Source organism: Macrobrachium nipponense, chromosome 1, assembly GCF_015104395.2.
Source record: "Macrobrachium nipponense isolate FS-2020 chromosome 1, ASM1510439v2, whole genome shotgun sequence".
NCBI lineage: Eukaryota > Metazoa > Arthropoda > Malacostraca > Decapoda > Palaemonidae > Macrobrachium > Macrobrachium nipponense.
Window position 1 is genome coordinate 92,921,571 of NC_087200.1, and position 22,500 is coordinate 92,944,070.

Sequence of the window (22,500 nt, forward strand, 5' to 3'; positions counted from 1 at the left end):
TTATTCTTCAGCTACAGGATCATTGTAGAATTATATAAAAAAAAAACACACACACACCCATATATGCACTTATGATACGTATATATATATATATATATATATATATATATATATATATATATATATATATATGTGTGTGTGGTGTGTGTGTGTGTGTGTGTGTGTGTATGTATGTATGTATAATAATGCAGGAGACTTACCCTCCACTAAACGTATCTAAAGAGCCATTGAGATCAACACCGAAACTCGATCCGGGATCCGAGCTGCCGTTGAGGATGTCGAGGGGGTATCCGTCAAGGTCGAATCCGGACCAGTTCGAGGGCGGGGGAGTGTCGAGTTCTCCTCCAGAAGGCACGAGAGGTTGTGAAGACCAGTTGACGCCCAGGTCGAGGCCACTGGTGAGGTTGTACATGAAGGACAGTGACGATGATGTCACCTATTGGGGGAAAAGAAGGACGAAGTTTACAATTACAGCCATGACTCATTGTGGTTCAATAATTTATTTAAGAAGAAGAAAATTTATATATACATATACACGCAAATACATAATTACATACACAAACACAAACACACACACACACACACGCGCACACACACACACACACACACACACATATATATATATATATATATATATATATATATATATATATATATATATATATATGCATAAACCATTCGTAAGAAATTTTTTTGTATTAATAATATCACATAGTTTTTACTTATATGTATAATATATATAAACTATTATAATATATATATATATATATAATATATATATATATAATATATGCATAAACCATTCGTAAGAAATTTTTTGTATTAATAATATTCACATAGTTTTACTTATATGTATAATATGCGAGATGTTAAGGGAGCTTTTCAAATATATTTGATTTGACCTTCAAACAAAATCATTAACTAACGTTATACTTCTTCAGTAAATTTTCTAATGTAAGTAATATTCATAATTCTTACCAAAAGCGTTTATTGACACTGACATTCACAACGCTTTTCAGAAAGTTTTTACTTACTTCTACCTTCTATATACAATACTCTCTAGTTTTATCATTATGCCTAAAATTCACAAACATTTTTCGGGTAAATTTTAATAGCACTCTTCAAATCATATACTATACAATATCAATATCATTAAAGTTTGTAAACCCGCTCAGTCCAGACCTACTATAGCAGTAATATCCGTAACATTCGGCCAGTTTGACATTCTAAGCATATTTATAATTTTCTTCAGCCTGTGAAAAATGAAAGATGATGGTAAACCACTGTAAGGCAAGATTTTCTGTAAGGCAAGATTTTCTAAAAGGAAAGATTTTCTGTAAGGCAAGACTTTCTATAAGGCAAGATTTTCTGTAAGGCTCTATAAGGCAAGATTTTCTGTAAGAAAGGATTTACTGTAGGCAAGATTTTCTGTAAGAAAGGATTACTGTAGGCAAGATTTTCTGTAACAATCAAATGTAACTTAAGAGTGGCCAATGGTCCTCGCTGCAAATGTCAAATAACTTCATTTTTTGGTGGTAATGTACGCTCTACACCATGAAATTACAGTGTAAAGTTTGAACAACTTTTTTCACCCACCATTTCGTTTAAAGCGAGTGACTTTTCACCAGCAAAAAAACATTATATGAAAGCACGTCCTTTTATATCAGATCAAGTAGTTAATTTGCTGATAACAAAAAGACTGAGATGTAAAAATTTGCCCGAAAGTTTAGGAAGTCCGTTTAGCTTGCCTTCACAAGAAAAAGTCTGCCAAGGAGTTCTTTAACTTCCATCGATCAGTAACGGTTACATCCGTCGTCAATTTCCATAATGCCCCAGGAGCAAGCAGGTATCAATAAATCGCAGACAGACGGAGAAGGCCTTTGTGTTTGAAGTCTACCAGAAGAGAGCAAATCAAATAAGGGGAAGTCATTCAAGGCAGGATTCAATCACAAACAGAAATCGCTTCCTCGAGGACGTCAACAATATCTAGAATTTCCAGACCACGGCATCAAAAACAAATACACAATTTGGAGTCATGTTTCGACGACATGGAAACTCTATGGGATATTCAGTTCTTGTTGTTCTGCAAATGAGCAGAGTAAATGCGTAACCTAACAAAATTTCGGCGATGAATTATAATGACAGAGCAGCCAATAAAATGCCAGGGAAGAAAAGTCTGCAACTTCAAGAGTTCAAGCGAAGATGCATTGCATTACTATCCTAATACTATTATCTTCGCCTTTTAATGATTTACTTGCATTTATATCTATTCATTAGTTTGTTCATTTTCTTTAATAAGTGAGATTTCTTCTTCCTGTATTTCCCTTTACTTCATCTTACTTCTTTCTTATGAACACCATATTCTTCAGAGGACTGAATTTCTAGCCACCAGCCCCTGTGGTCTTGTTCCATATGAATAAGGTTCATCCTCACATATCATAACAATAATAATAATATCATTCGTTATGAATTAAACTAAAGCATGCAACAAAAAGCCGTGAAATAACTGGTAGAACTCAGAGACGGATGATACGGATATGCAAGAACTCGGGACGACTGTTAATTTGGTGGTCTGATCTTATCTGCATCGGTGGATTTACCGAGAGTTGCTAATGAGAACAGTACATCATCATCCCGGGAGATAGAAAAGACGGAATTTAACGGGAAAAGTCACGTCATAAAGCGTAAAGGGAAGAAGAGCCTGATAACCTTGGATGAAGAAGAGATAAATCTGCAAAGGAGTTACAGGGAAGAGTTGGGAATAGACACTATCTTCACTGGTGTTTAGAGCATGCTTCGTTAATTTGGAATACTACTACTCGTATTCAGTACACGAGTAGTATGAAGCCGCATTATTGAGGCCACCAGGCAAGGTTAGAGGCAACAACATTGGTGAAACCACAAGAGCATAATGTAACTGTGGCCTCAGATTACTTTATATCAATTGACAATAAACATTGTCCTGGGTCTTACGAGACATCTACATATCATAACGGCTGCACTTCTTAAGAGATCGTTTTGGAAAGTATTAGAGAGCATTCGACTCATAAAACGGCTTATTATAACCATTTGCACAGTGACATAAACGTTTTTACTATTTCCCCGAATGCTAGATAACTATACCTGCAACTATCATACATAAACAATCAAACAATAAATAACAAGGAATACTGATCAATAGCGGATAAATCAACATATATTTCATTATCGATCAACACTCTTTTATCCATTACCAAAAATACACATCACAAAGTTCAACAAGTTTAGAGAAGTTATTCCAGAGAGTACTTTCAGTCTTTCAGTCTCTACCAACAAATTAGGTCAGAGGAACAATGGAAATTTCTCCAAGGCGCCCATCACTCGGCTTCCAGTATTTAGCTTTCATGCATAAAGACAATGGCCCAGTCTGCCTCGGCTCCTCACGAACGATTCACGTGGAAATTAATCTGCGGTCGGTTTGCAATTGCCATTAGGTGCAATCACGGCGAAGAATAGGGAGGAAGAAGAAGAAGAAAAAGAAGAATAGAAAGCGGCTTAATCGCTCGCTCTCTCTCTCTCTCTCTTCTTTTCTTCCCATTAAGACTAATCGAATATTGTAACTTCATTTCAGATTGGAAAAAAAAAATGTTACAAACATACTTCAATATCATTCCGGGTAATACTTATGTCTAGCTTCCTAGATTAAACAAAACTTATATAGCATCTACTTTAATGTCTGTGAAGGTGCAGTTGTGTCTAAGTAAACTCTCCCCCCACAAAAAACTATTTCCACTTACATGGAAATACCCTCCTTTCGTTTTACGAAGTCGGAGTTTCTGTCTACAACGAAGTCGTTATGCAAATGAGTCCTTCCGCCTAGCGGTCGATATTTTTCAGCGACGCTCTCGAGTATCTGCCTTCAATGATCTCTTTTGGGATATTACAAGGTCCTCTAATCAAGGAAAGCACCAAAAAGGAGAGAGAGAGAGAGAGAGAGAGAGAGAGAGAGAGAGAGAGAGAGAACGCTATAATCACGATTATTTACATATGTAATAAACTAAATCCTACTGAAGCATTTGTTCAAATGTTTCGAGATGTTAAAAGGGTCATTTAATGAGAGAGAGAGAGAGAGAGAGAGAGAGAGAGAGAGAGAGAGAGAGAGAGAGAGAGAGTTATAAATAATATCCTAAAAAGTCATCTGCTCCAGTGTTTCGGGATGTTGGAAGACTCATTTAATAGTGGCAAAAATAACTTCAAGTATCTTGAAATGAGAGGAGAGAGAGAGAGAGAGAGAGAGAGAGAGAGGTAGGAGATTGAGAGAGAGAGAGAGAGAGATCACGCTTTCAGGAAGTGGAAGTGATTCCACTTCCGCAGAGAACTGCGGAATTTATGTCATTCAGAAGGCAACTGTCACGATGCAACGTGTTTTGTGAATAAAAGGGTTGATGCAGCTCCCCTGCCATTCTCCCACTTTGTTCCCTCACTTGAAGCCTCTCTTAGACGTCCCTAAGAGTTCTTATTCAATTTGCTTCCTCCGGCGAACGGAGGCCCCCTCCCCCACCCCCTCTATCAAGATACGGTGCCTGTATCATCGCATGAAAGATATAAGCGTACACATATTTATGTACTCGTATATATGTGAATGTTGTCAAAAGTTTCGTTTCATTCAAGCCGTATTTTTAAAAACAGTATCGCAATTACATTGTATAGATCTACATAGATTAGACTAGAATTTACGCCAAAGACCAAGCGGTGGGACCTAATGAGGTGATTCAGCGCTGAAACGGAAACTGAGAGAGAGCAAAAAGGTTTAAAAGGTGTAACAGAAGAAAATCCTCGCAGTTGCAAAATGAAACCATTCAAAGGAAAGAGTGGAAAGAAAGATGGAAGGAAGAGAATATGAACGGAGATTCATTAAAAGGAATGAACGGAGCTGCAATGCAAACACGAGGCGCATTGACGGCATTATCCCCCGACGGGGATTTTTATAGATCTGGGCCAAAATTCATATGAGCATTTTTCAAGCCTAAAAAAAAAAAAAATACTTGTCAGCGTAGCTCATAAGCACACCAGAGTACGAAGTAGATATTACTTGCACTAATGTTTGGGGGAGGCTTCTGGTGACATTTTTTTTTTTTTTTTTTTTTTTTTTTTTTTTTACGGAGAAGTAGGATATAGGTTCGGCACGATTTGTAATTCGCTAAAACGTACTCCAGTATACATCAGGTGTTTAGTAATGCGAATTTTATTTCTCGCTCTCAAATTGCATATTACACAAATGCATGCAAACACAACCCCGCAATATCAATAATATATATATATGTATATATATATATATATATATATATATATATATATATATATATATATATGTGTGTGTGTGTGTGTGTGTGTGTGTGTGTGTGTGTATATATATATTTTATATATACGTTTGTAGATAGATATAGATGAATAAATAGTTAAACGAGAGACCTTACAGACCTTGCATCTTGTTCGGGTTGCCCCTTGTACACTCTCTATTAGTGAAATATCCTTTTGATAGTGTGGGTACCATATCATATTGCAATATTCAAGTGGACTACGAACATATGTTTTATAAAGCATAATCAAGTGTTCAGCTTTTCTTGTTTTGAAGTGCCGTAACAACATTCCCATTTTTCCTCTGCATTTTGCCAATAGAATTGATATTTGATCATTGCATAACATGTTCCTAACTGCTTCTTTATTAGTGATTGTCTCGTTATTAGGTCCTATATATTACTATAATAATATATATTATATATAGTATATAGATATGTTATATATATATAATATAATATATATAAATATATATATCTATATATATCATATATAATTATATATATATATAGAGAGAGAAAGAGAGAGAGAGAGAGAGAGAAATGAGAGAACGAGAGATGACGAAGATGATTGATTGAGAGAGAGACGAGAGAGAGAGAGAGAGAGAGAGAGAGAGCCAGAAAACCGAAAGGCTTGTACAAAGCCTTTCACCCAAAGGGATAAAAAACTCGGCATTCAAAATTGATTGATTGAAGGTTCTGTCAAAATAATTTACTCGGGGGGTTTCCGTGTGACCTTATAAGACAGTTTTTCTTCGCCGCGTATTCGTCTGCTTTTTGCAGAACCATGGAAAGGGAAAAAATAACTATTCTCAGATTCCAATGACTGCAATTCTCATTAAAGTGGAGGAAAAAAACAAGGCGAAAAGGTGCATACAAATGAATAATAATAACAATAAAAATTAAACTGTATATAATATATATACAGTATTTTATATTATAGTTTACTCATTGGAAATATTCAGTTGCATGTCCCACTTTTTTCTTGTTTATATACATACATACATACATACATATATACATACATACACACACACATATATATATATATGAGAGAGAGAGAGAGAGAGAGAGAGAGAGAGAGAGAGAGAGAGAGAGAGAGAGGTCCGTAGTCAAACAGGAAATGAAGCGAGTTAAAACACTCGATGTAAATGTGAATAGAGATATTTCAAAGGCATTTGTATAAAGTGAGGACTTCCAAAATATGGAAAAAGAACAATAAATTATATGATTTCAAATAAAGATGTTTGATAATGCATGAAGAGATTTAAAAGAAATGAAAATAGCAATGTAAATATGTAATAGAAAGCTTCCGTAGATACATCTAATGTGGGCAAAAGGAAGACATATGCACCAGTCGCTCTTTGTAATGTTTGGATACCTATAACTGGGAAAAAAACGACTGACATATAACACTAATTCCATACAAAGGCGTGCCCGGACAATTTTCTCGGCGGTGAAAAGTAACTTTCATTTTGGAAAGCTTTGCTTCCTGTTACCACAAAGAACGAAAGAAAAATATACAGTGTTGCATAAGAGAAAACTCAAGATCACAGCTACACGTGCACCGTCGGGAAATAGTTTGAGATGTGTAACAGGAGGAAAACCTCGCAGTTGCACAATGAAACAATTGTTAGAGAGGGTGGCAAGTCACATGGAAGAAAGAGAATATGAACGGACTTACAGTAAAAGCATGAAAGAGGTCCAGCTACGGGACGAATGGACGTTGTTAAAACATAAGTAATGCCTACATTGCACCATGTGAGGTGCACTGACGGCACTCGGGGTAAATGTGCATTGATCTACACTTGATTACACTCACAACTATCAGTGTTTCCACGCGACCTCGTAAGCATGAGGCAAAATTCTGATAACTGATAAAGAATATAATGAATACCACACACACTACATACAAGTAGACGCAGAGACGGAACGAAAGCTGACAGAGAGAGAGAGAGAGAGAGAGAGAGAGAGAGAGAGAGAGAGAGAAACCACAACCGGAAGGGATAGTGGACTCTCCTCTCCCCCGGGATGGGTGAGGTCGGGGAGGAAGGGATGGGAAGAGATAATTGGCAATTTCTTCAACAACGTTTGAGAATTATGTTGAAGAGGAAAACGCGGTAAGTTATATGATGGAGTCGGGTCAAAAATCCCTAAAATCAGAAGGCGAGGAGATCCCAGGGAGAGCCTCATTCCAACTGATTAAGACTTTTACAGAAGCTGAGAAGAGTTTTCATTTCGTTATTATTAGAGTATCTCTCTCTCTCTCTCTCTCTCTTTGTCGGTTTGTCTGTCTCTCTCTTATAAGAATTATCGCTCTCTCTCTTTAGTATGAGTATCTCTCTTTCTCTATTATAAGTCTCTCTCTCTCTCTCTCTCTCTCTCTCTCTCTCTCTCTCTCTCTCTCTCCAAAGAAACAGCTTCTAATTTCTTGAAGAGTTGAAGCCGGAAAGGTCAAGGCTTAGAGTCGCCTAAGGGCGCAACATCGCCCGTTCTATAAAGTATTGAGAAGAGAACGAAGCAATAAGCAAACAACGGGAGATCACCTCTCTGGCCTTTCTCTCACAAACAGAGTGACATGACTGCACATAATCGAGCTATTCATTCAATTTCAATTCAACGACAATGTTATTAGAACACCTCTACGCCAGGATAACAATATACGACATATCTACAAATACTCCCGATTTTGTATATTTCCAACGTTACGCAGTCATACTCACTGTCAGTTCTTGCTGAAATCTCCAATCTCCTCTGAATTCTTCACTTCACTCTCTTCTCTCGGTGCCCAGAGGGTATCCACGCCCGAGAGAAGATATTAAATAGGAAGATCTCACAGGGAGAGGGTGACTATTTGACCCGAACGACTTAAAAACGGCCGAGTACGGAAATTGCGTTCATTTCCGGTACGGAGCTCGAGTTTTCAGCCTTCCAGAAGGAAAGCAGTCAAATGTGTCGCCTCTGAAACTCTCTCTCTCTCTCTCTCTCTCTCTCTCTCTCTCTCTCTCTCTCTCTCTCTCTCTCAAGAAGCCACAAGGTTGCTTCAGCTGAGTGTGGCTACATTTACAAAGCTGTTACACTGCAGTTAATATCGGTTTCTTTAGTGATTTCTTTTTCCGTGAAAACTGTTATATCTCTTAATGCGACCAGTAATAATTGAATAGTTATTTAATTTGACATATAATGGAATCAACTGTCATTTACTGACAAGTGCAGTTGTCAATAAAGCCTAAAAAGACAGAGTGTATGTACTCCAGGTAAAGAGAGTGCCGAATTAAAGCATTTACTACAGAACTCATTTCAATCTAGTCAACCTCATATCTATTTCAGTATCTTTCAGTTCAACCTTTTCTGTGCTTTTAGAGGAGATGTTGATAACTAATGTTTTTTTTTTTATTTACTCTGGAAAAAAAAAAAAAACAATGAAAGCCACGTGCCACATAACAAACCACCTCAGTTTACATTTAGTCTCTGTAGACTATCAACCAACGGATGTGTCAATTCTGGTACAGTGTTTATTTTTTCTTCTACCTCCAAAATTTGGAATGCTCTACCTGATCAGTTCCAATTTTTCGTCTAGTGGGCGTTTCTGACACTTCCATCCGGGTCAGTCATCACTCTTTACTCAGAAGCGTTCTCAAACTAACACTAAAACCTCCCTTACTCAAGTTATTCAGCTCTACATCTCTTGTATCCTCCACATTAAATGACTCGAAATAATCACTCCCAAGACCTAGAACAACATTGACGTCAGACGACGTCTCTCCGTTTGCATCTTTCACTCCGAGATGTTCACATCGGTCTTTATCTGTTTGCTTCTCTACAGCCCTTCATCTCATTCGACACAAAATTCTCGCTCATCATCTGCCCTTCAAGCATAGCAAAGCAATGCTACAGTACCGCGCAAATCACCATCATTGCTACGTCTGCTTTTAACATTAGTCCCTCTAAAGGAAACAACGAACAGTCTTTCCAAGGAAGAACAAAACAGCCTCGTATTTACCCTAATGAAGGGATCCCTGAACATCCAACCACGGTATCATCTTGCAGTGCCTCAGGCTACTGCGATCTGCCGAGGTTCCTTTTCTATGTCCGCACAGTACACGAGTTGACGTTATTCATAAAACGAATAGAAAAGGATGGATATCATATTCACATATATACCTGCATATCTATAAATTGACACACGCAGGTAAAAATTTATTTTAACTAACGAAATTACTCGATTTAAAAATACCCCCGGTTACGTCAAAGAAATGACGTTCCATACATAGCAACAATAGGCTTACGAGAATAATATACCATCAACCTAGCATAGATTTTATAAAAAATGTTCATATCCAACTTCATTCTACTACCCGTCAGGTTATGTAGCTAGCTAAAAAAAATAAGAAAAAAAGGACGTGGTGGTCTCTAAAGGAGCAAATGGATCAACCCAATTATTTTCTAAGTTTTCTCTGTACATCTCTAAACTGACTACCTCCATATCAATCTATTTAATGGCTTAATTACATTTCACTCAGATGTCAGAAAGGAGTTTCAACATACTGCTTCAATGGTCAGTTGCTTAATAATGACGTTTTAATTTGCAAAATTATTAAGGAAAAGACACAGAAGTCCCTGTTGAGGAGAATAATTAAATATTGTTTTTTTTATCTTCGTGAAATTGGAAGGCATTGAATAAAAGTGTCTTCGTTTGGTGCTACTGAAAAACAAAAATGTAGCGAAACCGTTCTTGGTTTTCAGAGGTCCTATAAAAAAAGACGCTCCCCTTTCTTCTGTTTTTATTCCCGAAAAAGACGGCCATCCATCTGCACCAGCCTAGTCACCGGGATGCCTATAAGAAGAAAGCATGAAAAAGTTCATTTATTGTAATCTCAATGGCCTCCTAACTTCAATCTACTTGGATACGCTGGTCAATGCAGAGCCGCCGATCAGAATGCAAGAATATGAAGCAATTCTGATGATGTCCTAAAACTCTGTGGCCAGTGTCAGGACGAGATTGCGTTGCCGACCTGTCCATGCGGATAAAAATCTATAGCCGCTTATGCATACATATACCAATCGAATTTATATACATCTATTATAACTGGAATAGACGTCTCCTCAATTTCGTATCCAAGTGGCGGATCGTTTTCAATACTTTTTAGGATCAAATAAATCTGTAGAATCTACTGGTCGCCTTTTCTCTGACAAGTATGCAACGGTAAGAACCACAAACCCCTCTACCAAACTATCTACCTGTCTATCCAAGAAGCTGAACCCCATTCACATGGAACACTCCCACGGTGGCCATGGACTTGAGATTCAAGCTTCCAAAGAATATGGTGGTCGTTCGGCTCTTTGTGCTCGTTCATGATCTTTTGTCCTTCGGAACTCACCTCCTGAAACTTCGTCGGGGTGTGGTCAATGTTATCGGCGGCGGCCAAGGACTCGTCCGCACCGGTGGTGGTACTGGCGAGGCGGGTGAGGGCCTCGTCCGACCACCGCCGAAGCTCGTCGTAGTTGTAGTCATGGTAATCGGATGAGTTGAAGACCACGCGGTAATATGGAAACAACTGGGTTTCTTCAGCCATGCCGGTGATTCTGTTGGAAGAATGGAGGTAGGATTTAGCTTTTTCGAGACAACAACTGTTTTTCTCTTTGTGAACAGCCTTAAAGTGATTAGTGAAGGAAGGCATTATTTATATTTTGAGAAATTATATTATACGTCATTGTTCACACACTTAAATATACATATAAATGTTTGTGTATATATATATATATATATATATATATATATATATATATATATATATATATATATATATACATTTCACAAATAAAACAAAGGTTTCTCCTTCCACTTCATGGTGGAGTACTACATTGAAATATTTTATGTGACAGAGAAATATGATTGTGTATACGCATACGAGTACACAAAAATAAATAAATACACACACAACACACACACACATATATAATATATCATATATAATATATCTATATATATATATATATATATATATATACCATAAATATATATAATCATTCCAATGAATATATAAATATTAATAAAGACCTGTTAAAACTTAAAAACAAGAAATTAAACCAGGTCATACCATGTCTGACTGTATCCGGGGTGAATCATAATCCCCATAAATGTAATGCCATGTTTCTACGAGACCAAAAGAAAGAAAAAAAAACTCACGCACTTACCGATACTAGTAATAAGACTCAGCAGAGTAATTACAGAGGACTTCTCTCTTGGTAATTATTGCAAGAGTCATTACATCAAATAATTACACCAATACTATTTCACGAACGATTCGAAACTTCTCTTTTAATTTTGAGGAAAACCTCCTAGTTGCAAATCGATCATTATTCATTTTCTTAAGCGAATAAGATAGGAGATTTTCCTAAAAATTAATTGTAAATTTTACAAGTAAAAATAATCATTAAGAATCTTTAATCGAAAATATTCAGTATTAATCTTCTGGTTCCATCATATACTCTACATCGCAATAGTACTTTTCATCAGTCAAGTAACTGGTACAAGAAGCACTTCGGATAATGTTGTATTAACAGCTATTTCATGGCCAAGAAAAGGAAGAGATAAGGCTTCTTGTATGGAAACAAGCTGAAGATCTTGAAAAAAGATCAACATTTTCCCATCGTAGGCTGCTTTATCCACGGTGTTCACTGATGCAAACATATGTAAGTGTGGTGTGGTTGTAAGGTGCGAGGAACTGATAACAATCCCTCTCTCTCTTTCTGACTGTTCCCACCTTCACTGATCTAACATTCTTCCTCTTCCACCTATAAGATTCCGATGATACCCCAATCATTCCTACCTCCTCATTCTAACACACAAACCCTTCAAACTTGGGCAAGTTAACGGGATCAAGGAGCTGGTGCCATTGGCTGCTACATGGAAAATTAATCCAAGAGATAATTCTGACTGTAGGGAGCACCAACCAAATGGTTCAGGGTCCCAATTACCTGCTGTTTGTTTATCATTATATTTCAAAACCTCGGCCTCCTCCAACTCTCCCACAAACGGGAGCAAGGAGTAAACAGTCCTCTGAAACTCGAGTTGGAAGTGGGCCTTCAGCGCGCCAGTCCCACTTGGAGTCCCATAGGAAAATTCTAAGGGACAACAAATCCTTTCTTTAGCATCTGAAAGCAGGCGGCCTAAACACTGAAATATGCACACTTGACAAATATGGCTGTCTTTTAAAAATTTCATCACTCTCTTGTATTCGGATCATGTTATATATAGTTCCTTGACGTCATTCGTCAGTCATTAAGCTTTAAGGAACATAGTACAAGACCATTTTTCAAATTGTTTTCAAAACACATACTGGTATTTTCGTAAAATTAACTGATGTTCAAATTTTAAGACTATAAAGTGAAGCTGGGAAAATGAAATTTTATGCATGGTTTACACAGTCCATATTTGGAGATTGTTATAGCATTTTATTTACACTTTTCGGTCGTCTTCATTACATGCACCTGCACCATATTCTACGATATTCTACGCAGCGAGAAATGGAATTTTCTAGCTTATGCTGTGTGAATGTGCTCATATTATATATTATAATAATACAAACATATATAACCATTCTAATGGTATTATATATATATATATATATATATATATATATATATATATATATTATATATATATATATAGGTATATGTATACACACACACATACACACACACACACACACACACACATATATATATGTGTGTGTGTTTGTGTGTCTGAGGATATGTATCCACGAATTACAGCAATCCTACTATATTACTTTTTGTGTATGTATCACTGATAGCCTTAACGTTGAAATCCACATTTACTATAAAAAAAAAACTCCAAAAACAAAATTCAGAGAAACCCAATCGGAAAGTGACTCAAATATTGCAGCCTCTGACCCTCTTCACAGTTTATACCGAACCTGACAAACGACAGCTCTTCCAATCACGCGTAATTAGGAAGCGGGCCGATGCCACGCCTCCGTTAAATGCAGAAACCTGTAATTGGTCAGTGTGAGTGCAATTGCCGTAATGCAAGGTATGCCGGATAATCAAAGACCGATTTCGGCCGCCAAACAATGGGGTTAATTAGGACAAATGGGCCATTACCCGAGGAATCGTCGCCACCCATGCGACAGCGCATCCGGGTCTCTGATCATCTGAGAAATCCCAGATTATTATTGTTGTTGTCAACGTCCTTGCATCATCTCTCATCAGTGGAGATGCCGCCAGCAGAGCAATGGAGATATCAGATACAAGGTAGATTCTTGGGTGAGCCCTAAGCCGAACGAGATGTTTGGTAGGCGGCCTCTGATTGGCTGGTATCGGGAGGTAGGCAGCTCGCAATGTCTCATATTTTCGTCTGTAGCTTAGGAAACTAGCAATATGTTTATATTTCTTCAATTATATCACGCTTTGCACAAGATAGGACAGTTTTGGTCATACCATAGGATTCGGTATTAGTTGTACAACTAAATCATATTTTCCTGAAATTAACAAGATAAAACACAAAGGAATTACGAGTAAAAGTGAAGAGAGATGCATTTAATTCTTTATACATGTTTTTCCTTATCATTGGATTTTGTAAAGTGAAGAGAGAAGCACTTAATTCTTTATACGTGTTTTTACTTATCATTGGATTTTGCATCATTCATGCAATCAAGATGAGGTAAAACTTTGTTTTCATACTACAAATTCACCCCGAATACGCTAGTGCTTTCAGATTTTAGATGCGTGTGGTAGAAGCAACCACGGAGCTGCTGCTAACAGCATCAATGGCTATGCCGCTGGCAGCATCAATGGAGATGCCACTAGTAGCAACAATGGAGATGTTGCTAGCAACATCAATGGAGATGCTGCTAAGAGCAACAATGGAGATGCTGCTAGCAGCATCAAGGGAGATGCCAGATGCCACTTGCAGCATCAAGAGAGATGCCAGATGCCGCTAGCAGCATCAATGGATATGCCGCTGACAGCATCAATGGGGATACCGCTAGCAGCATCGATGGATATGCTGCTAGCAGCATCACGGGAGATGGCGCTAGCAGCATCAATGGATATGCCGCTGGCAGCACCAATAGAGATGCTGCTGGCAGCATCAATGGATATGCCGCTGGCTGCTGCTAGCAGCATCAACGGAGATGTCGCTAACAGCATCAATGAAGAGCTACCAGCAACATCTTGACGTACACCAGAGGATTTCCGGTTCCCATTACTTAGAGAATAAGGATATCTTTCAGTCTCGTTTCCATTTCGCCTCATGTCCCGTGATTTGATTGTTTACCTTCCATGGATTGCAATTCTGAACCACGTTTATGACGGCATGAAATCTTGACCCAAAGAATCCAAAGATTTCAGTAACAGAGTCTGGTTATCTAAGTTGAAGTGTCAAAGGTTGATTCAGTTTGATGAAATTAAGGCTACACCATGATGCCCTTAAGGCAGCGAAAAGAGGACTTGGAGCACAAGGATCTAAAGGTGGAACAACTGGGAGGAAACCCCACAGCTGCACTAAGAAGTAATAGTGAAAAGAGGATGGCGAGCAAGACTGATAAATGAAAGGGGGGAACTACGAGCCCGAGGGATGCTGCTGCAAACTGCGTGAGGTGTTCTGACGACACTTCCCACCTACGGAGTCCACGTCAGAAGAAATATTATGTTATCAAGTAGCTTAGCTTACCCATGATTTAAACAGGAAGTCCCTCTGCGTTTGGCTTATTAGAACACTGGAAAAACTCATAAGTTACTTAAATTTCTTCATAAGTACTAATTATGGAAAGTGTATTTATGATATCGACGATCCCAACTGTGAGGACCCTAATCTCGAAGGTAAACCATCGCACGTATTTTTTAAATCACCTTCGAATTATATGAAACCTGTTTGGTACTGATGGAAGCAAATAAAAAAAGTAGCATAATAAACGTTAAAACGGATGGGCTTTGTTGAATCGTTGGTTTAAAAACCAATTAGATATCTGTCACAGAGAATGACAGACTGCCAGTTTTTTTTTACATCGGATACAGAAGTATGTAATTATCATGGATTGTGTCATTCATTCAGGTGTTTTATAACTTTTTCCACTTCTCATTTTTCCTATGAATTACATCCTTATTTGTTATTATTCCTAAACTCTCTCTCTCTCTCTCTCTCTCTCTCTCTCTCTCTCTCTCTCTCTCTCTCTTTTAAATGGAGTACCTTGGAGATGACGCTGTTCTAGAGTAGGATCTTTGGAAAACAGTAAACATCCATCCCGTATCCTGTCTTCAACTGTCAGTTCCGTTTTCTTTTCTCACCTACAAATCCTTGAGGACATCGCAAACCAGCTATGTTTCACTGCTGTACTTGACAGAAGACGCAGAAGAAGAAAAACCTGAATTCCAGTAATACACCATCTCGTTTACACTGGCCAAAAACAAAAATAAGATTTGAGAGAGAGAGAGAGAGAGAGAGAGAGAGAGACTTAGTTATTATTCCAAATAACTGTCATTAAGGCTTCCGTATCTTCGCAACACTAATGGCTAAACATGAAAAAAAGGCGTCACATGATACGATGAAAGGAATAAAATCTTCATCATACGAGCAACAGTAATTAAAAAAAAGAAAAAAAAAACGCATTTTACATTTTTCGGAGGAGTGTAACTTCTAGGACATTACGTCTACGCTTAAAATCTTAACATATGAACGAAGAACGGCATTTCCCATGCCATTACTTCAAGGAAATTTTGGATGGCGACATATTTTTACAATATTTGCCAACGGAATTCAAGTCTTAATACTGATAGAAATAAGACTCCTTCAGCTGACGTCTAAGGTCTCATTGGGCCCCGCTACCACTCACATCAACATTCTAATGTCTCCATCAAGCGTCACATCATTTATTTTTAGAATGGCAATTCAAGTCGTACGCCAGTGCTCTGGCGATAATGCTTTTTCTCTTTCTGTTATGAAGAAATGTGCCTTCTATCAGAACTACTCATTCAGTGAAATAATACGACGAAGGGAAGACAGTTAAGGGGTATGACTGGAAGGAAGGGGGGGGGGAGGGAATGTTGGTGGGGGTGGGTGGGGGTTCGATTGTTGGTTTTATATATATATATATATATATATATATATATATATATATATATATATATATATATATATATGCGCACACACATATACAATACATCCACATATTATACATATATATAATGTGTGTGTGTGTGTGTGTGTGTGTGTGTGTGTGTGTGTGTGTGTGTGTGTAGCATAGCAAGGCAAACAACTCGACTGCACGCGCCTGGAATTCAGAGCAATATAAAAATATTTTCCTTCGGGAAAAGAAAGAAATACGGGACGGGAAAGCGAAGAGAAAACCGAGGGGGGAAAAAACTCGAGCATATCAATATTTTGTTGAGTTCGGCCCTGCAGAATTAACTGTCGTTTGTACCAAACGTGAGAGGAGTTACTGGAAGAGGCGCAGATCGAATGTTTACCTTTAAAGCTATAAAATCAGTAGTTCAACGTCACTCTCTCTCCCTCTCTCTTTCTCTCCACTTTCTTGCTTTGCGTCATTACCCCCTTCCTCCCTTCACACACACACACTCTCTCTCTCTCTCTCTCTCTGCTATTCTCTTATTTCTTAGTATTCCCTTCTTAATTAACATCACTTCTTTCTTACTCACCTTTATTTGGCATATCTTTCTCCTCTCTACTTCTTGGAGTCATTACCCCTCTTATCTTATTCACCTTTCTATATCGTCATATATCTCACCCAGTGTTCCTCCTCTCTCTCTCTCTCTCTCTCTCTCTCTCTCTCTCTCTCTCTCTCTCTCTCTCTCGTTTCGGTGTCCTTCCCTTTCGCCCTCTTATTCAGACTTCCTTACTTCCGAATATCTTCCGCACAGACAGCCACAAATACACATACATACATAAATATATACTATATGATCCATGTTCCAACTTTATTTCGTTTTCAATAATTCTAATCCATTCCATCTGCGGCCCCTCTCTCTCTCTCTCTCTCTCTCTCTCTCTCTCTCTCTCTCTCTCTCGTACTATACTGGCCGCTGTCGGCGTTGTTACTCCTCTATCTTATCCATTTTTTTCTGCTCCTCTTCCCTTTCAGTTTCTCACTGTTTCTTGCACATCTCTATATATCATTATGCAATACTACATTTGTCTTCATAAACCTTTCTTTTTATCAATTCTCTCTCTCTCTCTCTCTCTCTCACACAACTTCTTTTACGGTTTCCTTCTCTCATAATACCTGTCATGATCTAAAACATTAGTAATAAATTCAATAGAAGAAGAAGAAGAAGAGGAGGAGGGGGAGGAGTTAGTTCAAAGAGGTCATAAGGGTAGATTAAAAAAAAAAAAAAAAAAAAAAGTCAGAAGAGCTCGCGAAGTCTACGAACAGAAAACGGAGTCACAAAAAACGATTCCGTCTCAGCCCACACAAACTAAAGGGGGATACACAGGATTTATGCTGACAGTGAAAAGTGAATGTAAAGCCCCTCCCTTGCCGGCGCTCTAGCTGAAGGAAAATTAATAAGGAAAAGTAAATGTTACTGACAACAGGGGATGCCGGTAAGAACACGAAATTGTCAAAGCAGAGAAAGCATGTTAATAAAATCAAAATCACATGCTACATACATACGTACAGAGAGAGAGAGAGAGAGAGATTAAAGCCGTGTTTCATGAATGCCCCAATTCTAACCCCTGGTGGAATAACGCTTTCCCGAACCTTGTTGACTAACAGGAACACAATCAATGGGACGCACGCTATCCAATTTGACTTCCAAGAGGCAATCTAAGAAAGAGACAAGTCAACAGCGGCTACTAAAGTGTCTTCAACCTGAAACTATATCGGCAGTAATTAGCCACTCAAATATACATTTATTTACGTTCAAGCAAATTCCTCCTCAGTTAAGCGAAACGGCCTTTTCGTTTCGGGTAAGAAATAACTTTCCGATTGTCCTTATTGCAAAGGTGTATTTGAGACGCTTTTCATTTCTTTCTGACATTCGCAAAAAGGAATATTTCACTTCGATAACCAAGATAATATTGGCAAACACTGGGGTAACTCTTCAGTGGCTTTATAATATTCTTTTCGAAGGCTTTAAAACTATTTGACAAGAAGGTGTTCTTTCTGACAGTCCCAAAAAGGAATATTTAACTTCTACAACCAAGAAAATCTGGGCAAACACTGGAATAAATCTTTAGTATCTTTATATTATTCTTTTCGTAGACTTAAAACACTACCAGAAAAGTATATTATTCTTTTCATAGATTTAAAACACTATTAGAACAGAAGTACTCAGAAAAAACATTACATGTTGTGAGCTTACTTCTCGAATTGACTAATCTGGTTATCAAAATGTAAACACCATAAGAGCAAAGCTTTCTATGAGCCCTACAACATTCTAGATATGTGATCATTATTTAAAAAAAAATTAGGAACACCATTTTCGAAAATTGCCAAAACTCCATTTTCCTGAACATTCAAATAATAAACCATACCTAGACAGTGTCTCCCTTTCTCTTGGAATGTCTTAAGTATAACTAAAAACACTAGTTGAATGTGACACGACTGGTTAATATTGCTTAAAATAATAATTTATACTCGTCTCTCTATCTACATAAGAGTAAATATAGATGAAACAAACAAACCCACACATCAACGACAATCCTACTTATCTGTATTTCCTATTACCTTCTGTTACTTCTTTGGAAACTTGAATTTCACGTCAATGGCCCTTGTGAGCTTGTTCCATATGAATAGGGTTCGTCTTCTGAATAACAATAAGAATAGTTTCTTTTCTCTAACTACTACGCTTTAAAGAATAGGATAGGAGAAAGAGTTTAGGCCAAAGGCCAAGTGCTGGGACCTATGATGCCATTCAGCGCTAAGAGGGAAATTGAAAATCTGTAAGAAGGTTTGAAAGGTGTCATACGAGAGAGATCTGAAGTAATGCTTACAGTGCACCAAGTGAGGTGCATTGACAGCACTAGCCCCTACGGGGACTATATACGCCTTAAAGTCCTTTTCTCGCCTCTGTTTTCTCAACATATCAATGTACCACACTTAAAAGGACGGTCCCATAGATTCTTTGAGTATCAATTACGGCTATCTAATTCCCTTCCTACTTCTAACCCTTGTGTATAGTTAGTCTGTGCTCAAAACAGGGATTTATTCTTTCTGTATTTCCCTTTACTTCCTCTTACTTCTCCCTAATGAACACCATATTATTTGGAAGCTTGAATTTCTAGTCAATGTCCCCTGTGGGCTTGTTCCATATGAATAAGTTTCATCTACTGAATAATAATAATAATAATAATAATAATAATAATAATAATAATAATAATAATAATAATAATAATAATAACAACAACAACAGGTCCCTTGTCCCATCGAGCTGAGCATCTGAGAGAAAAATAAAACGCAGAAGCCTAAAAACGACACGAAACTCTTTTACAGCCATTGGGACTTCACGTTAAACCTGGCGAGTTCTTGAGGTTCATCTGCAGCTAAAACATAAAAGCAGTAAGAGCGCCCAGGCACAATTCTCCGAGAGTCAAAATCGTCTCCAGTCTAGTAACTTTCGAAGAGAAAAAGTGCATCGAAGTTTGCGACGACATTCTGTTTTCGTAATATGCGTCCCCTCTTTTGTTCCTCTCTCTCTTATGCGCTGTCTCCGTCTGTAATAATGAAGTTATTTTTGCAACGTGCATAGTATCATATAAGCAAAAGAAAAAATAGTTATAACAATAGTTAATTAAGAGCTTTCGCAATGTACATATCAACACAACTAAAGTTGTAAAAACACCTAATTGTGAGTTTTTCGCATGGCACAAAGTATCATTTCAACAACAATATTAATAATAACTAATTATGAGTTTTTCTGACCGTAGATAGCATTATGTAAAAAAAAACAATCAACAAATATAATCAGGAATCCTTCAAAGAGCACAGCCCTTTCAGGGTGGCAGCAAAATGCGAATATATTCGAATTTACAGAAACTAACAACTTACATTTCCTCGTATATGAACATGCTACATGCAAAATATATGGTATTTTCCCTGAAGCCTCGTATCTTGGCTATATACATTTTCCAACAAGATCACCGAGTCACCTGTTGTCCTTCCTTATTGGTTACCATACAATACAGCACCAAAACTGAGGGATACGAAAAAGGGGTCGTTAATGAAGTGATGAACAGCTGACGTTTGCAGATAACAGAGTTTCTTGGGGATGGTGAAGATAAACTGCAGAAACTGCTGACAGTCTGGAAGCGCTTGCAAAGGGAGAAACGTAAGAAAGCGCTCGCATAAGGAGAAACGGAAGAGTCAATCTGAGCAAGAGTCAGTGTACGAAGGCGAATGGAAACCAGGAGGAAGGAGTATTGAGTGTATGGATGATGGAAGAATGGGAGCTGTAGAGTCATAAAGGCATCTGGGGTAAATATACTGAATACTTGTACATTGAAAGAATAGGCGAGTCACAAAATAAGCACAGCAATGAAGGCAGCAGGGTGTATGAAAACGACTGGGAGGAAGCAAAGCTTGGAACATTCCAAGGCATTGCTGAGTCAATTGTGTTTTATGGAAATGAACTGTGGATGCTGGCTGAAAAAGACCTTTGTCGAAGACTATTTTCTGTTTATAAGTTTGTATTTGGCTGTGGACACTCTTCTTTCACACTTGCAAGCTCCTAAAGAAAATAAAAAATATTTTCATTTCCTCCCATTTATTATCGATAGCCGTTTCTTCGCAAAGACGTGAATTTATATAGGACCCAGGTCACCTTTGCATGGGGCGGTACAGTTCCATATAACCAAAGATATGGCAAGATGAGGACATCAGCAGACACGGAAAGACACCCAGATTTAGGGAGCAGAGAGTGTGACTTCAAGGGCAATGATGCCTTTTATCGCAACGTCTCATCTTGGTCTCTACTGTAAATGTTTGTAGACACTGATGCTGGATGCTGTAGGCTATATCGTAGTCGTGGTTTAACTGGCATGTGTCCAGGTGCTCACGAATACAGGTTTCCTAAAGGTGAGATCTAAAACCGTTACCCACAGTTTAGTGCGCGTTGCCTTCTGCGAGCAACACTGAACAATGTCTCTCCTGACGTACGCATGGGCGACGGAGGGTTAGCAGGATTGGGCAGCCTCCAAGGGCTTTCTGGCAGCAACCTACATAGCAGCTGTTTGGAAAACTGTCGTGAGATAATAAACTTTGCTCTTCGCAAGAACGAGGGGCAGCGTGCCGCATTGTGCTTGTTAGTGATGTCAATGACTAGAGTTCCTTGCCGCGGCGCCCTACAGAAAAATGGCTCCCGCTGCTCTGAGCAACAGGAGGGGAGGGGGGTGGGGTTCTTCGGTTCATATCTGCCGAAGGAGCTAAAGGACGTCCTCAGGGATGTCAAACAACATAAAAGGAATGAACATATGATAATATGAAAAAATGAAGATTTTAAAAACCATAAGATGAAACAGAATGATATGAAAGAATGGGAAATACGTGACAGAATTAGCTATACAAAGAATAATGTAGTACGATGTTTGGGAATACCAAGGAGGAGAAGTAGATAACACTGTAAGAAAGCAGTAACATAAAGGACAGTAAATCAGACTCAATCGATGAAAAAATAAAGTAGAAAAACTGAGGCAGAAGTCAGGAAGAAACAGAAAAGTATGAAAAAGAAAAATAGCGAAGTAACAAATAAAAATTAAAAACAATACCATAAAAAAAACTTGAAAAACGGAATGAGGATTACTCTGAAGAAAGATGGAAAACACTGAGAGAACAGAAGCGGAGAGGAAGGACACACTGAAAAACACACAGTTACAAAGAGCGCGAAAAGAAAGAACCAGCCGAGTGTCATGAAGTGTATCCTTTCCCGACTGCCTACGTGAGATTCATTAAAGAAATTCCCCCGAAAAGGATTTTTATGGCCCGCAACGATAAGAGACGCGAGGCCCTTTCCGACGACAGATATGCCAGACGCCGGGATAGGACAGGGAGGGGGAGGGGGGGGGGGGGTGTGTGTGTCCCTAGGTGGGCGGGGTGGGGGAGGGGGGGCTTGTAAATATGAAAGGAGAGCAATGCAATTGCATTCCGGACAGGATGCGAATCCAGTCCACTGGCATAAGTCGCATTAT

The 22,500-nt window shown here is 38.3% G+C and overlaps 1 protein-coding gene across 6 annotated transcripts in view; it reads right to left on the reverse strand.

Moving 5' to 3' along the window:
* The window catches only part of LOC135219467 (muscarinic acetylcholine receptor M2-like), a 740,507-nt gene that overhangs the window by 102,390 nt on the left and 615,617 nt on the right, over window positions 1–22,500 (reverse strand). For all 6 annotated transcript variants that reach the window (XM_064256262.1, XM_064256261.1, XM_064256263.1 and 3 more), the window contains 2 exons: window positions 10,718–10,922; window positions 201–436 (listed from right to left, as the gene is read on the reverse strand). In XM_064256262.1, the coding sequence (XP_064112332.1) occupies window positions 201–436; window positions 10,718–10,912 (431 nt within the window). In that variant the 5' untranslated portion in view covers window positions 10,913–10,922. The remainder of the gene's footprint in view (window positions 1–200; window positions 437–10,717; window positions 10,923–22,500) is intronic.